The sequence below is a fragment of the Mirounga angustirostris genome, unplaced genomic scaffold (assembly GCF_029215605.1).
Source record: "Mirounga angustirostris isolate CCGP_5_RB_7025 unplaced genomic scaffold, mMirAng1.0.hap1 SCAF_1, whole genome shotgun sequence".
Classification (NCBI taxonomy): domain Eukaryota; kingdom Metazoa; phylum Chordata; class Mammalia; order Carnivora; family Phocidae; genus Mirounga; species Mirounga angustirostris.
The window spans coordinates 199,629,355-199,644,834 of NW_026991709.1; the positions used below are offsets into that span (position 1 = coordinate 199,629,355).

Sequence of the window (15,480 nt, forward strand, 5' to 3'; positions counted from 1 at the left end):
TTCCAGGCAGGGATGTGGTAGGTGCACTGTGGGATGAAGAAAGAGTGCTTGGGTGCCAGGCTACCTACCGGCCTTCCTGGGTGCAGGTCAGAGGTTAACATGAGGGTCACTGGGTCCCTTGTTGATTCTACAGCCTGCTGCTCATGGCTAGAGAGCTTGGAGAGCAAGTTAAATCACGATGAGGCCATTCTAAACCTCATGAAGAATGGTCATTGTGCAGCCTGTGTGGGTATTCCAGAGCAGGCTTGGCCCCTTTCCTCTTCCTTTTTCTCTGGAGGGACACAGTACCTTGGGACTGAGGCTGCACATCTCAGTTGTGGTGGCCTCTGCTTGTCAGCCTCCCCCGGTCTGCCCACGTTACGAGTTTCCCCAAGATCGCCATGGCCTCTTGGTGGGGTGTACACACAGGGGCTTGTGTTAAAGGCTGCTTTTTTCTGTGCCTTTGTGGCCACTCTAGACACATTTCTATTCTCTTCATGGACAAGAAAGAAATCTAAATAAGTGAAGGCCTATCTGTGACTGTGTTCTGGAGAGCCAGGCTGGGTAGCTGAGGACGGGTCCCAAAGCACCTCTGAGCTCTGCCCTGAAGCCGCCTACACCTGAGAGCCCAGGGGACCAGCTCCTGCAGCTGCTCCAGGACACTGGCCTGTTCAGCATGCCAGAGCCAAGGCCTCCCCCAGCAAAAGTTACTCCTGGCCTCACAAGCAAGCTCCGGAAAGGCTCTGAAGTGCCTGTGGGAGATCAAAGACTCCTTCACCACCTGAAATTTCCCCAAACACAAGAGAGAGCAGGAGATCTCAGAAATACCGCCTTTCACTACCCCACCCTTCCTCCTGTACTGTTGTTCTCTGAGAAGGGAAGGGAGAAAACATGTCTCACCTTGATGTCTCCAGACAGTCGCCTCAGGTGACATCTCTGAACGTCATTTCTGTGGGTGCTGTTTCCGTCTGTCTTCAGCATCTCCTGAACCCCAATCCCAGGTGGCTGGGAGTGAGAAGGGGATGAGACTAGAGCCAGTAGCATCCCCGTAGTTGTGGGACCAGAGCAATAGGACAGTGTAAGGCTGCTTGGTCAGGAAGCAGGGGAAAGGACCATTAAAGGTCCTAAATGTTCTTGCATGGGAGTGGGTGAAAGGTCCCCACCCAAAGGCCCATCAGATGCGCAGTGGTGCTGCCAGTCTGGGCTAGGGGGTGGCTGTCACCTCACCCTGCCCTAGGACACAGCAAGGCGTGCACATCTGACCTCGACCCCCTCCCCTTGTTTTTACATTCAGGCCCCTGCCAGGGGGCAGCAGCAAAGGGGATACCTGGATAAGGGAGGGCAAGGCCAGGTCCTGGGATTCGAGGGGGCAGAGGAGCTGGTGGTCCCAGGCAGGAGGGACCACAGGTGAACCTATGCTCCGTACCCTCAGCACACGCTCCATTGTGATGGACTTCACTTCAAAACACAAGTTTAAAGATGAATTTATTGAGAATGTCCATACTGCTGTTGCAGAGCATTAAACCCCAAGCGCTTGGACCTTCTGAGCATGGGGTCCTGTGCAGCAATATGGGTTGTACACCCATGAAGTCAGCCGTGCGTGGGCCATCTGGAAGATAACTCATCCTGAACATTTCCTGAATGTCTTCCATGTGGCTAGTATTGGGGATGCAGAAATTAAAATGGCATGTTCCCTCCCTACGTTTCTTGTATTAATCATGCTGATGAGTAGAGGTTTCTGGGATCGGTGATTGCAGGCTGCCATAGAGTATAGAGGAGAGGTAACTACTGGCTTGGGGACAGAGGAGTAGAGAGGCAGTGTGGCCTTGAAGGATAGGCAGGAATTTGGCTGGCATTTGGGGGGCAGGGGGGATTTTGGTTTGGGCTCCCCTAAGACAAGGTGTAGCTTGCGTGTGAGATGAAATGAGTGCTGGCAGCAAGGTGGAACGATGAGCTAGGAAGGAAGGAGCACCACCCCGCAAGTTATCCCCACAGGCAGCTGTGTCATCTCACTGGGGAATGCTGAGAAATGGTGTAGGACGGCCACCTCAGAGCTCCCACCTGGGTGTGGGGGCTTGGACAGTCTGTGCCAGGGGTCAGTAGACTCTTTCCATAAAGGGCCAGATAGTAAGGCCACATATGGTCTCTGTCATGTTTTTGGGTTTTGTTTTTTTGTTTTTGTTTTTGTTTGTTTTACTCGTTTAAGATTTTATTTATTTGAGACAGAAAGTGAGCACAAGGGAGAAGCAGACTCCCCACCGAGCAGGGAGCCTGACGACACGGGGCTCAATCCCAGGACCCCGCCCCTTGTTTGTTTGTTTAAAATAACCTTTTAAATGTGTAAAAACCATTCTTAGCTCATGGGCCACACAAAAATGGGCTGTGGGCTGTAGTTTGTGAACCCCTGATCTGTATAACCACCACATCAACTACTGGTTGAGGGCTGCCTCCAGCTAGCCTCAATTCCCACCACTTAGGCAGAGAGGTCTCCAACAGCAATACAATAGTCTCAGGGAAAGAGATGCAAGTGCTAGCAGTTGGAAATCGGAAATTGAGCCAGCATGCCCAGAAATAAGAACAGAGGGATTAAGGGGAGGTCCCCAGCAGCCTGTTGGGATTCGTCAGGTGGTCACATGTGGGGAGCAGGTGCAGTGACAAAGTTATGGGTTGGGTGGTGAAGAAGATTGGGGATTTCAGGTCCATACCTGATTAAGAGATAAGTGATTGCATTGCTCCAGGTGAGAGTTGATGGTTGCTTAGTCTAAGTGGAGAGCCTGGAGGTGGTGTGATGTGGCCATGTCTGGCTATTTTGAAGGTGGAGCCCTCAGGATTGTCTGAGGACCAGATGTGGAGTATGAGAAAAAGAGGAGTCAAGATCAAAGTGCTTGGCCTGAGCAACTGGATGGGTGGAGCTGAGACAGGAAAGGCAGGGGAGGTTTTGGAGATCTGGTTCATTTCCTTTGCCCCTGTAAGATCAGGGTAAGCCAAGATGTAATCTGGTCTTAGAAATGAGTTTTGGGGAAGTAACATGGGGGTGGTGGTAGAAATCCCCAGACAGTTTCTTTAAATGTCTCTAGTCTGTTTTCTAACCTTGGAAAAGTAAGTGTTTTTACTTCTGAAAATTGCCTGACACTGTGCTTCCAAGCTTTCCTTTTGGCTAGAATTTAGTAGCCGTGGATGGTGATTATTCCCTTGAATTTTGCATTTTTTTTTTTAAAGATTTTATTTATTTATTTGAGAGAGAGAGAATGAGAGACAGAGAGCACGAGAGGGAAGAGGGCAGAGGGAGAAGCAGACCCCCTGCCGAGCAGGGAGCCCGATGCGGGACTCGATCCCGGGACTCCAGGATCATGACCTGAGCCAAAGGCAGTCGCTTAACCAGCTGAGCCACCCAGGCGCCCTTGAATTTTGCATTTTTGTAGAATCTTTTTCTTGGTGTTTTCTTTGCCTATGTTAAAAGGAATGTATGGTCGTTTAAATTTTTTTAGCAAAACAAATGCAATACAAGACATGTGAGTGTGATGTTAAGAGCACAGACTGGTACCACACTGCCTGTGTTGACCTGCTGGTTCTGTCACTTCCTCGTGGGGATATAGCTTCTGCGTCTCACTGGGTTGTGGTGAGGCTTAAATGAGCAAATGGGTAGAAGGCGCTGGGATTGGTGGCTGGCACATAGGTATTCGGCGAGAGAGACCATCACTAGTTACAGGCACAGAAACAGGTCTCTGTCAGTGAGAAGAACCATGTTGGGGTGGGTATGGGGCACTTCGGTAGCTCACCGGAGGAGCCACCAAAGGGGAAACCCAGACTTTGGGGAAAGGGAAAAGACTTTCTGGGGCAAGTGGTACCATAACTGAGGCCTCAAAGATGAGTGATCTCGGAGAAGAATGGGCAGGCGTGTTCCAGCAGGGATGGAGCCTCAGGAGCAAGAGAGCAAGTGTGTGGCTCCCGGGCAAGGGTGGAGAATGACTGGCAGCCTCTTGAAGAATGTCAAGGCCTGTGGACTTTTTCCCAAGAGACTCCTGAGAAAATTGGAGGTTCTGGAGTGTCCTGCCCTTCTTTCTCTTCCTGCTGCAGTGTTTAGACTCCTAGAATTCACAGATGTTTTTAATAATTCACAGTCTGAGAAACAGGCTGCCCCTAGTTCAGTCAGTTGAGCAGCTGTGGTGTGGGAAGTGAATGTGGATGTGTACTGCATGCTTTCATCCTGTAGTGAGGCTAAAGCTCCATCATCTTAGCTCTAGGCCCCCAGACTCCACTCCACACACAGAGCCCAGGGCTCAGCCTGTGTGCTGTGCAGAGCTTTCCAGAGCAGAACCTTAGCTAAGTCTGGAGACAGCCCTTGACACCTACCTCCAAACAGTTGAACCTTGGCTTTTGAAAGCAAGAGAGGAGCAACTGTTCATGAACCAGGGAGTGTCAGTGTGATTGACAGCTGATACCTCCTCAGAGACCATGGAGGCCAGAAGGCAATTGGATAACATTTAAAGTTTTGAATGAAAAAAAACTCAACCAAGAATCATATATTCTACCATATGATTATTCGGTAATGAAGGAGAAATTGAGAAATAGCCAGATAAGCAAAAGCGGAGGGGATTTGTTACCACTGGGCCTGCCCTACAAGAAACACTAAAGAAAGTCCTTCAGGCTGAAATGAAAGGTTACTAGACAGTCACTTGAAACCATAATTAAAAATAACACTAGTAAAGGTAACCAGACTTGTAACTTTTGGTTGGGTTTGTAACATCTTTCTTTGTCTTTTGGGCTTTAAAAGGCAAGTGCATTGAACAATAATTTTTTAAATCTGTGGTGATGGGCATACAATGTATAAATTATAATCTGTGACAATAACAATATAAAAGGGGTGAGACAGATCTATAGAAACAGTGTTTAGATACTGTTGAAACTAAGCTCCTCAGGCTGGATGATTTCAGTTGTCTTGTTTTCAAGGTCGCTGACCTCTCTCCTGCCTGCTCACATCTGTAGAACCCCTCTGTAACAACCCAGCATTCAATCTAGGTGATTGTAAATTGTTAATAATAATTGTAGTCCTCACGGTAACCAAGCAATAACTTGAAAAATACAGAAAAGGATAGAAGGGAGTCAAAGTGGCACACTACCAAAAATCAGCCAAATACCAAAAAAAAAAAAAAAAAAAAAGTAGCAATTGAAGGAATTGAACAAAAGTTATATAAGACATGCAAAAACAAGTGGCACGAGTAAATCCTTCCTTATTAGTAATCACATAAAATGTGAGTGGATTAAACTCTTCTATTAAAGAGACATTGGCAGATTAGATTGCATCCATATGCTGTCTACTTCAGATACACACTACACATCAGATATAAGAACGCAAAGAGGCTGAAAATAAGAGGATGGAAAAATACATTCCATGCCAAATAGTAACAGAAAGAGACCTAGAGTGGCTGTATAATTATCAGATACCATTTAAAAGGCTATGAGACAAAGAAGGACATTATATATTGATAAATGCCTTAATACAGCAAGAGTGCACACCAGTTATAAACACACACGCACACACACACCTAACAACAGAGCCCCAAAATATATGAATCGAAAAGGGACAGAATTGAAATGTGAAATTGAGAAACCCACAGTTATAGTTGACCTTCGAATCCTGCACTTTCAGTACTGGATACAAGGACCAGACAAGGTGATAAGTATATGGGGGACTTGAGCAACAGTGTCTGCCAGCCAGACCTAACAGACATGTAGAGAACACGCAGCAACGGCAGGATTGATGTTCTTCTCAAGTGCCCATGGAACATTCTCCAGGATAGACCATATGTTAGGCCATATTAAACAAGTCTTAAAAAATGAAAGAAGACTGAAATCATATAGAGTGTTTTTTCTAATCACAGTGGAATGAAATTAAAAATACTAGAAGGAAAACTGGAAAATCCACAAATAAGTGGAAGTTAAACAGGACATCCTAAAACAACCAGTGAGTCAAGTAATCAGAAGGGAAATTAGGAAATACCTTTAGATGAGAACGAAAACAACATGGTACACCAAGTCTGGTGGGGTGCTATGAAAGTAGGACTAGGAGGGAAACGTGTAGCTGTGAAGAGGACTCCATACTCATAGCTAGAATATATAAAGAGCTATAAATCAATGAGAAAAAGATAATCAAAAGAGTTGAAGAAGGGCTTCACAAAAGAGGATGTGTCCAAATGGCCAACAAGGATGCAAAAGAATTTTCAACACTGTTGCACATTGAAACCACAGAGAGACCCCACTGCTGCCTCCTCGACATGGTTACAGTTAATTGGCCTGACAACATCTAGAGGTGGCAAGGCTCTGGAGCAGTTGGAACTCCTGTCACACCACTGGTGGGAGCATACATTTGTACAACTACTTTGGAAAATCGGTATTATATGCAAAGCTGAACATGTACACTCTAACCCCCAGAAATTGTCTTCTAGGAACACACCCAACAGAAATGAGTGCTTATGGCTACCAAAAGCCATATATAAAAATGACCGTAATAGCTTTATTTTTAATAACTGAAACTGGAAACCAGCCACAGGTTCCTTGACAGTGAAATGGAAACATTCACTGAGGTATAATTCAGTGGGATGGCACATACCTGCGGGAAAGGGTGATCTGCTGTGTGCACCGGTATGGATGAATCTAGCAGATAAAATTTAAGTGGAAGTAGCCACTCACAAGAGAGTACACACGTGGAATGGGTGATTTCATTTTTAAGCCATTAAAAAGGCAAAACTCATTTATGGTGATAGAAGTTCTTTTTAATTAATTAATTTTTTAAAAGATTTTATTTATTTGACAGAGAGACTGCCAGAGAGGGAACACAAGCAGGGGGAGTGGGAGGGAGAAGCAGGTTTCCCGCAGAGCAGGGAGCCTGATGCGGGGCTTGATCCCAGGACCCTGGGCTCATGACCTGAGCCGAAGGCAGACACTCAGCGACTGAGCCACCCAGGCGCCCCTGTTTGTTTTAAGTAGGCTCCACACCCAGTGGGGAGCCCAGTGCGGGGCTTGAACTCACGACCTTGAGATCAAGACCTGAGCTGAGAGCAAGAGTTAGACGCTTGACTGACTGAACCACCCAGGCGCGCCCTGATAGTAGTTTGGGGACGCTCTTCACTGGGCAGGGGCAGAAGGCTGCCTTCTGAGGTTCTGGAAATGTCCTATAGCTTGATCTAGGTAGTGATTACATAGGTGTATGTGTATGTAAAAATTCATTGAACTATCTAAGATTTGTGCATCGTATTCTATAAAAGTTAATTCTCAATTAAAAACAGGTTTGTTTAAAAGATGTGAAACAAAATGCACATCGGTTCCCCAGCTTTTTGATGTAAGACCAAGGTTTTCCCATGTGAACGGTGGGTCTGAGTGTAAACCACACCCTCAGTGATTTTTTGGAGCAATTGCTCAGCAATATGCATTGGGATCCTTTGGGATTTTTATAGATTTTCCCCCCAGTTTCTTATTGTTGTCTTACCTATATTTAATTTGACAAGCTTTTTTTTTTTTTTTAGCATCTTTATTACGTCTCTAAAAATATTCAACCAGCCTGTTTTATGAATTGGACTTCCTTATAAGCTTCCTGTGACTAAAAATGAGCTTGAAAACTTGTGATCTCAGAGGCTCTGAGTGTCTTTCTCGCCCTGCAGTTCTGTGATCCCGGTATTTTACATATGTACGGTGCCGGCAGGGAGAGCGCAGAGCACCTGCAGCGGCCCCTGCGTCACTCGTCCTGGCGCGGACTGTGCTCCTGCCGTGTCCTAACCCTTCTCTCCTTCTTGTTCGTCCCAGCTGCCCACTGCTGAAACTGCCCCTGCCGGGGACCGGACCGGTGGAGTTCACCACTCCTGTGAAGGACTACTCGCCCCCGCCTGTGGCCCCTGACCGCAAACCAGGGGAGCCCAGTGAGCGGCCAGAGTGGGTAGGTGCTCAGCGTGTGACCGGGGAGAGCCCCGAGGGTTGGGTGGAGATTGGCCAAGGCAGGGGTTCTGGGAGTGAGGGTGAGGGTGGCCAGCTTCTTTTTTTTTTTTATTATTATTTTTTTATTTTATTTGTTTTTTGACAGAGAGAGACACAGCGAGAGAGGGAACACAAGCAGGGGGAGTGGGAGAGGGAGAAGCAGGCTTCCTGCTGAGCAAGGAGCCCGATGTGGGGCTCGATCCCAGGACCCTGGGATCATGACCTGAGCTGAAGGCAGACGCTTAACGACTGAGGAGGGTGGCCAGCTTCTGATTGGTGAATACGTGTCCTTGACCGGCTTTACCGAGGCACCACAGATACTTAGTCACACAGTTAATGAATAACCTTTTTAGAAAGGAAACCCCAAGTGACACAAAAGTGCGACTGTCCTACAATAACAGGGTGGGGTCTGTGGTTGTGGTCACTGTGGCCAGGTGGGTCTGGCTTCCTAGCTGGCCTGCTCACACACCATGCCCGGGGCCGAGCCGTGCTCTGGCAGACAGGCCATCTCCTTGCCCCAAGCGGTCATGAGAACCAGGGAGCATCCCTAGAGAATGTTCTGTCATCAGCGTCTTGACACCATCTAATGTATGCGGTATGCACCTCATTTTTTCAGATCGGTTAGGTCCGATTTTCTCCTCACAGTGCAGTTAGGTAGAAAGAGTTGAGTTTTTGTGTTTTGTGTTTTTTTAATCCCTTTTACAGTTAAGGAAGTGGGGCCAGAGTGATGAGGAGCCTCTGTTATTTAGTTTACGTGGGGTCAGCACTACATCAGAACCCCGGGACTCCTGACCCCTGCTGCTCCTGGACCATACCATCCCCAGTTGACTGTCTCTGAGCTGAGCACTGATGGCCACTAGGAAGTAACAGTCGCTCCAGTTGAAGGTCTCAGGCGGAGGAACTAACTCACTGTGATGCTGGACTTGTTATTCAGAAATCTTACGAGCTCCATTAGCCCATCTCTGAAGCTTTTACCTGCTAGGTAGCGGGTAAAGTGTCCTTCCTTCGCACATTGTGCTTTGGTCCCGTGATTTGTGCTGGGCTGTGTTGTTGAGGAGGAAATCCAAAGCTCAGAGAGCAGAGCTCTTGTGCTCCCGCCTTCTCTCCGACAGTGGTGGTACATTCCTTTCTGTTTCCTTCGAGGGTAATGTAGCTGTCAGGTACCTTGTTACAAATTTAGCCCTGCTGATGCTAAATAGAGACCCAGCTGGTCAGCTGGGTGTGTGTTAAGCTGTACGTGAATCCATCTTCCTAGGACTCTGTCCATGAAGGTCAGAGCGAGCATGTCTGATGCTGGCAGAAACCAGCTCTGTGACTTCATGTCCCAGCTTGACCATTGGCTCCGCATGGGACCTTCTTGGTTCAGACCTTTTACCTTCATTAACCTCTGATGCAGTTGTACCGCAGGGTGGAACTGAGGGCTCCTGGTCACAACAGGGTGGTCTGTGTTTGTGGATGTTTCGTGACTCCAGGAGTTCGGTGGGCCTGACGGTACAGGAGAGACGTTTAATGATACAGCTATTGGGGGAGGGGGTGACGTGTTTGTGAGCTCTTTAACTTCCATAGTGCCCTTCTTTGGTCTGGGATGATGATAGTAAGCAGGTGTACAAATAATTTCAGGGCTCAACAGAGGATTGTCTGTTTTCTGTCTTCCTCATTGGAGGTCCCCCCCGCCCCGCCCTGGCCCCCGCCTTGAAGGCCTCGGTGCAGTGACCTGGTGCTATGCAGGTTAGTGGTCAGTTACCTTACCTCCACGGATAATCCGTGCTGAAAATTCAGGCCAGCAAAACAGGAATGGTAAGGACTGCTTTAGTTATAAGGAACAAAAAACTCAGCCCAAACTAGAGTAAGCAAAAAGGGAATTTTTGGAGTCCTAGAACTCAAGGATAGTATGGCTTGGGCCTCAAAAGGAGCCCACCTTTCTACTCTGTCAGCTCCACTCTTGATCTACCTAACAGCTCCAGCAGCTTCAGCCCCATGTTGTTGCAATATCCAATCTGGTGCAGGATGAGGAGGTGCCAGGTTGATTCTAACTGAGGTTACCTGCCTGTCCCCATCCCAAATCCTGTGGTGAAGGCGGGTACTTTGTTGACTGGCTTTATTGTTAGTTGTCTCCATCATGAGGCTGAGGACAAGAAAGGACCATTTCAAAAGGAAAATCAGGAGGCTCAGGCACCGGGCAGCACAGCACAAGCACCTGCTGCCCATCCAGGAACCAGAACATCCTTCCTTCCTTCCTCCATTCCTTCTAGTATTCAGCATATGTTTATTGCATGCCTGTGGTGTGCCCGGCAGGGTGATGATCTAAGGGACACATAGAGCCTCACGACTTCCGGGGAGATCTCAGTCTGGCTAGAAAGAGAAGACAAAGATGTCAGTTTAAAATAAATATGATGTATGTCAAAGGGATACAGGAACCAACTGAAAGAGCTCCCAATGGCCAATGCTAGAAAATAAAATATATTTTACAATAAAGCAAAGTAGTATTGGATTATAACCCAAAGTATAAAATAAATATCTGAGTTCATATGATTGAATAAGTAAATGGGGGGAAATAGACAAATCTGGGCAAAAATACTAAATAATTTATGTAAATACTCTGCCCTCAAGGAGGTGGAGTATAACTTCCCTTCCTTAAGCGTGGACTGTGCATAGTGACTTCCTTCCAAAGAACACTGTATGGAGACGGGGAGAAAAGAAGCACTTTAGAGTGGAGAACCAAACAGATACCTCCTCAGCAAGGCGGTCAGAGTCAACGTCGGCAGTGATAGATCAGACTGATAGTATATACCCTTGATGTGTGACAAGTGAGACACTGTACCTCTGGTCTTCTTCCCAGAAACCCATAATCCCAGCCTAATTATGGGAAGAACCTCAGATGAATCCCAATTGAGGGACTTTTTTTTTGAAGATTTTATTTATTTATTTGACAGAGAGAGAGACAGCGAGAGAGGGAACACAAGCAGGGGGAGTGGGAGAGGGAGAAGCAGGCTTCCTGTGGAGCAGGGAGCCCGATGTGGGGCTCGATCCCAGGACCCTGGGATCATGACCTGAGCTGAAGGCAGACACTTAACGACTGAGCCACCCAGGCACCCCCCCAATTGAGGGACTTTTTATACAATACCTGACTACAACTCCTTAAAACTGTCAAGGTTAGGGCACTTGGGTGGTTCAGATGGTTAAGCGTCTGCCTTCGGCTCAGGTCACGATCCCGGGGTCCTGCGATCGAGTCCTGCGTAGGGTTCCCAGCTCATCGGGGAGCCTGCTTCTCCCTCTGCCTCTCTCTCTCTCTGTCTCTCATGAATAAATAAATAAAATCTTAAAAAAAAAAAAAACTGTCAAGGTTATCAAAAACAAGGAAATTCTGAGAACCTGTCACTAAGGAAAACTAAGGAAGCCACATTTTCTTAGGTTTTACCTGAAGTTCTTTTTCTCTCCCAGGATCCCATTTAGGGCACCACATTACACTCGCGTGTTGCTTCCCCGGTGGCCTCTCTTGGGTACAACAGCTTCGCAGACGTTCCTTGTCTTTGATGAGCTTGACAGTTTTGAGTAGCGGCCAGGTATTTTGTAGAGCTGCCCTCCAGGGGGATTTTTTGTTTTTTCTCTAGATTAGCCTGGGATTGTGGGTTTGAAAGGGAAGACTGCAGGGGTGAAGCATCATTCTTTTCACATACGTCAGCCTCTTGAGTTACTTTATAAATTTCCATACATTAAAGTTTAGTCTTTATGCTGTAAAGCTATTGGTACAGTTTTTAAAAAGGCTTTCTAATGGATACATAGAGAAATCTCATTGTGGTCTTCATTTGCCTTTCCCAGATGATTAATGTCAGGTGCTTATTGTATTTGCATGTCTTTCTTTGGTAGGTGTTCACCCATTTTGAATGAAGTCGTTTGGATTTCTTTTTATTGAATTGCCAGTCTTTCCATATGCTGGAGATGGCTTTCTATATAGCCCTTTTTCTGCCCTCTTGCTCTAGTGTCCCCATGGTGGGATGTCAGCTGTGCTGTGCAGTCTTGCCTTTGTGGGTCCTGCAGAGAGGTCTCTGATTCACTATGCCGGGTCCTGGTGCTCTGAGTCAGGCCCCCGCTCTCTAAGAGTGGAGTCACTAACTAATGGCCTTGTCAGGTTGGGAGGGGCACCTTCTGGAAAAAGGGATGTTTTTACCAGAGGAACAGAAGAACAAAGCAGAAATGGTAGAAGCTTTCCATTTCCCACACGTGTGACCTTGGGCAGGTTACTTCACACCTTCGTGCCCATGTTTCCTCATTCATAAAATGGGGACGATAATCATATCTATATCATATGTTGTCAGAGGATTACACGAAGGCATGCAAAGGCTTAGTGCCAGGCCCATCACTTGCATTTGACACATTTGTGGCTGTCACTGTTGTCAGTCATTGATCAGATCTGGCCGAAGTTCTGGAGGAGGACCAAAGTTCATATGCTTGGATTGCCCTCCGGGGCACCGCAGGCCTGCAGTCATTTAGCAGAGCTCAGATACCACTCTCTCCAGGAAGCCTTCCCCAGCTCTCTTGCCCTGCTTCTCCTCTATTTCCACCCAGTAGGAATTGTGTTCCATTCGAGCACATATAGTCTGGTATTTTAACATAGTAAGTGCTGAGGAAAAGCTTCTTGTTTAACAGAGAAACAGCCCGGCTTATTTAGCAGACCAGGAATGTAAATTGAGTCATTTTTCTTGGTGCATGATGGGTGATAAGGTAGGTGGGGCCAAATTGAATCTGAGGCGGTAGGGTTTCAACTTTGATCGTATATGCAGTGGGAAGCCAGTCCCCCAGAGGCAAGGACATGAGGAAAGTGGCAGTAGGAAGATCATGTGTACTGAACTTGGAGAAACTTGGAGACGTAGGTGACCATGCTTAGGAGAAGGGTTGGGGGTGTGAAAGGAGTGAAGGGATTGATCTTCAGGAGATGCCAAATCTAATTTTAATAGTTTTAAGCCATGGTAATGTAACTCCATATAAGTGACATGTTTTTGGCCACTTTGCCGGATGGTTATATGTGTTGTTTTGTTGGGTCCTCACAGTGATGCGTGAGGTCTGGGATTCCATCCCCATTCCCTAGTAAGGGCCTGGGGCTTAGAGAGTGCAGACACTGTTGTCCAAGGCACACAGCCAGGGCTGGCACTAGAAGTTGAACCCAGCTGGGTCCCCTGAGCCTGCCTTTCCCTCCTTCCCCCCCGCCCACCACACCCCCTTACGTGCCCAGGGCTGGAGGACAAGGATCAGGAGCCCTGGTTTTCAGAATTGCTGAGTAACAGGCATCCTCTGTCAGGTTCTGCAGAGAGCCCCTGGATGTGTCAGTGTAAAGGTAAACTCCCGGGAACTCTAGGTTGCTCTATCTGAATGGAGAGGAAGGACTGTATTTAAAAAAAAAACAAAAACAGGGCGCCTGGGTGGCTCAGTCGGTTGAGCATCTGCCTTCAGCTCAGGTCATGATCCCAGGGTCCTGGGATGGAGCCCTGAGTTGGGCTCCCTGCTCGGCGGGGAAGTCTGCTTCTCCCTCTGCCTCTGCCTGCTGCTCTGCCTACTTGTGCTCTATCTCTCTGTCAAATAAATCTTTAAAAAAAATAAAAATAAAAACAAACAAACAAGCCTGAGGTCTCCTGCACTGGCCTGGCTCCCCTAGACGGGGTCATCAGGAGCCCTGAACTCCACACGAAGCCCGACCTGGCCAGCCGCAGAGCTGGCTGGGCTTCCTGGGCCGGCACTGCGGTGTCTGTGGTGGTGTCTAAGCCTGGACGCGGGGTTTCCACAGGGCCCTGGTCAGCGCCTCATGCTGTGAATGCTGGTGGCCGGAGACCCCAGGGATCCCTAGGACCTCAGCCCCCCTCCTACACTGCTCGTGGTGGGCCTTGCCGTCTGTTTCCTGTTCTCTACGGGAACTCGCATGGTTCCCCACCACCCAGGCACATTGGCTGTTGAGAAAAAACAGGTTTGAGAATTGGGCAGCCCTGGCTTTAATCCTGGCTCAGCTGCCTGTCAGCTCTGTCCTTGGACACATCCTTTATCTCTCTGGGCTTGGTTTTCTTATCTGCGACCTCTAGCGCAGGGTCTCCCAAGGCTGCACTCAAGGTATCAGCCAAGGCTGCACTCATCTCCAAGCCCGAATGGGGAGAATCCGCTTCTAGGCTCACTCAGTGGCCAGCTAGCAAGGGGCTTCTTGCAGGCTGTTGAGCTGAGGGGCTCCCCTCCTCACCGTGTGTTGGCTGAGGGCCCCCTCAGTTCCTTGCTTCGTGGACCTTCCAGAGAAGTTCACAACATGGCTAACTTCATCAGAGTGGTGGTTCCAGAAGAAGGGGACAGAGGAAGAATTATAGTCTCTTTCCTTTCAGTTGCTTGTGCACATGCACGAGCCTGTGTGCCCTTGTGTGTGTGTGTGTGTGTGAAAATACAACATAAAATTTACCATATAAACCCTTTTTAGGTATATAGTTCACTGATATTAAATACATTCATGTTGTACAACCATCCATCTCTATAACTTTTCATCTTGTAAAACAGAAACCCTATACCTATTAATAACCCCCCTCTTCCTCCAGCCCTGGCAACCACCGTTGTTCTTTCTGTGTCTATAAATTTACTATTTTAGGTACCTCATAGGAGTAGAATTGTACAGGACTTGTTTTTTTGTGACTGGCTTATTTCACTGAGCATTACATCCCCAAGGGTTATAATCTTCTGTAACCTAATCTCAGAAATGACGTCATTACTTCTGTCGTCATCTGTCAGAAACCAGTCACTAGGCGCAGCCCACTCTCGGGGGGGATTGCACGTGGGCGTGAGCACCGGGGGTGGGGGAGACTGGGGCCGGGGTAGAAGACTGCCTGCCACAACCTCTGTCTAGTGAGGAGTCTGCGCGCAGTGTCTGCGGGCATCTAGATCCACGGGCCCTTACGCTTCCGCAGTCACTGCCTTCGGATGTCTGTCTCCCACTTAATAATAGCCAGCGGCGATTGTGATAGCGCCCAGCACGGGGAGTGGTGGGGCCCTGGCCACATCCCCCCTGCCCTTTCAGCGCCTGCCCGCCTGCTTGTCAGCTACCAGTCCCTGCATCTCCCGTATCAGAGCATCTCAGGTGCAGCAAGGTCTGAGGTGCCGGGGAGTTGGTGTCCCCTAGGAGCAGCCCTCAAGCAGTAGCCGCGGGGTGGGGCGTGTAATAGCTGAGCTCTCTAATCCCTCAGGTGGGATGACTCAGCTAAACCCCATTACCCACAGAGGTCACTTGCACAAGCGACCAGTAACACCCTTTGTTGTCTGCTTTCCCTCCCTTGTTCCTTGTCCTTTTCCCCTCTCTCTGCTTTCTGCACCTCCCAAGTAAACCACCTCTCTTAGGGTCTGCTCCTGGGGAACCCAGACTGAGATAGTGGATGACAAGAGTCAGGCCCGTGCCTGTTGAATAAACCGCGGAGAGGGAATTTTGATGCCCAGAGAGGGGGGTTGAGGGAGCCTGTGTTGGGTGACAGGTTTGCTACAAACCTGTTAAATGAGTGGACCAAGACCTTGGAAGAG

The 15,480-nt window shown here is 48.1% G+C and overlaps 1 protein-coding gene across 2 annotated transcripts in view; it reads left to right on the forward strand.

Moving 5' to 3' along the window:
- The window catches only part of SCAP (SREBF chaperone), a 67,706-nt gene that overhangs the window by 36,447 nt on the left and 15,779 nt on the right, over positions 1–15,480 (forward strand). Inside the window, exon 3 of one of the 2 annotated variants that reach the window (XM_045862545.3) lies at positions 7,780–7,909. In XM_045862545.3, the coding sequence (XP_045718501.1) occupies positions 7,780–7,909 (130 nt within the window). Of the gene's footprint in view, positions 1–7,779; positions 7,910–15,480 lie in introns of those variants that run through there. The other variant, XM_045862546.3, reaches the window with a different exon arrangement.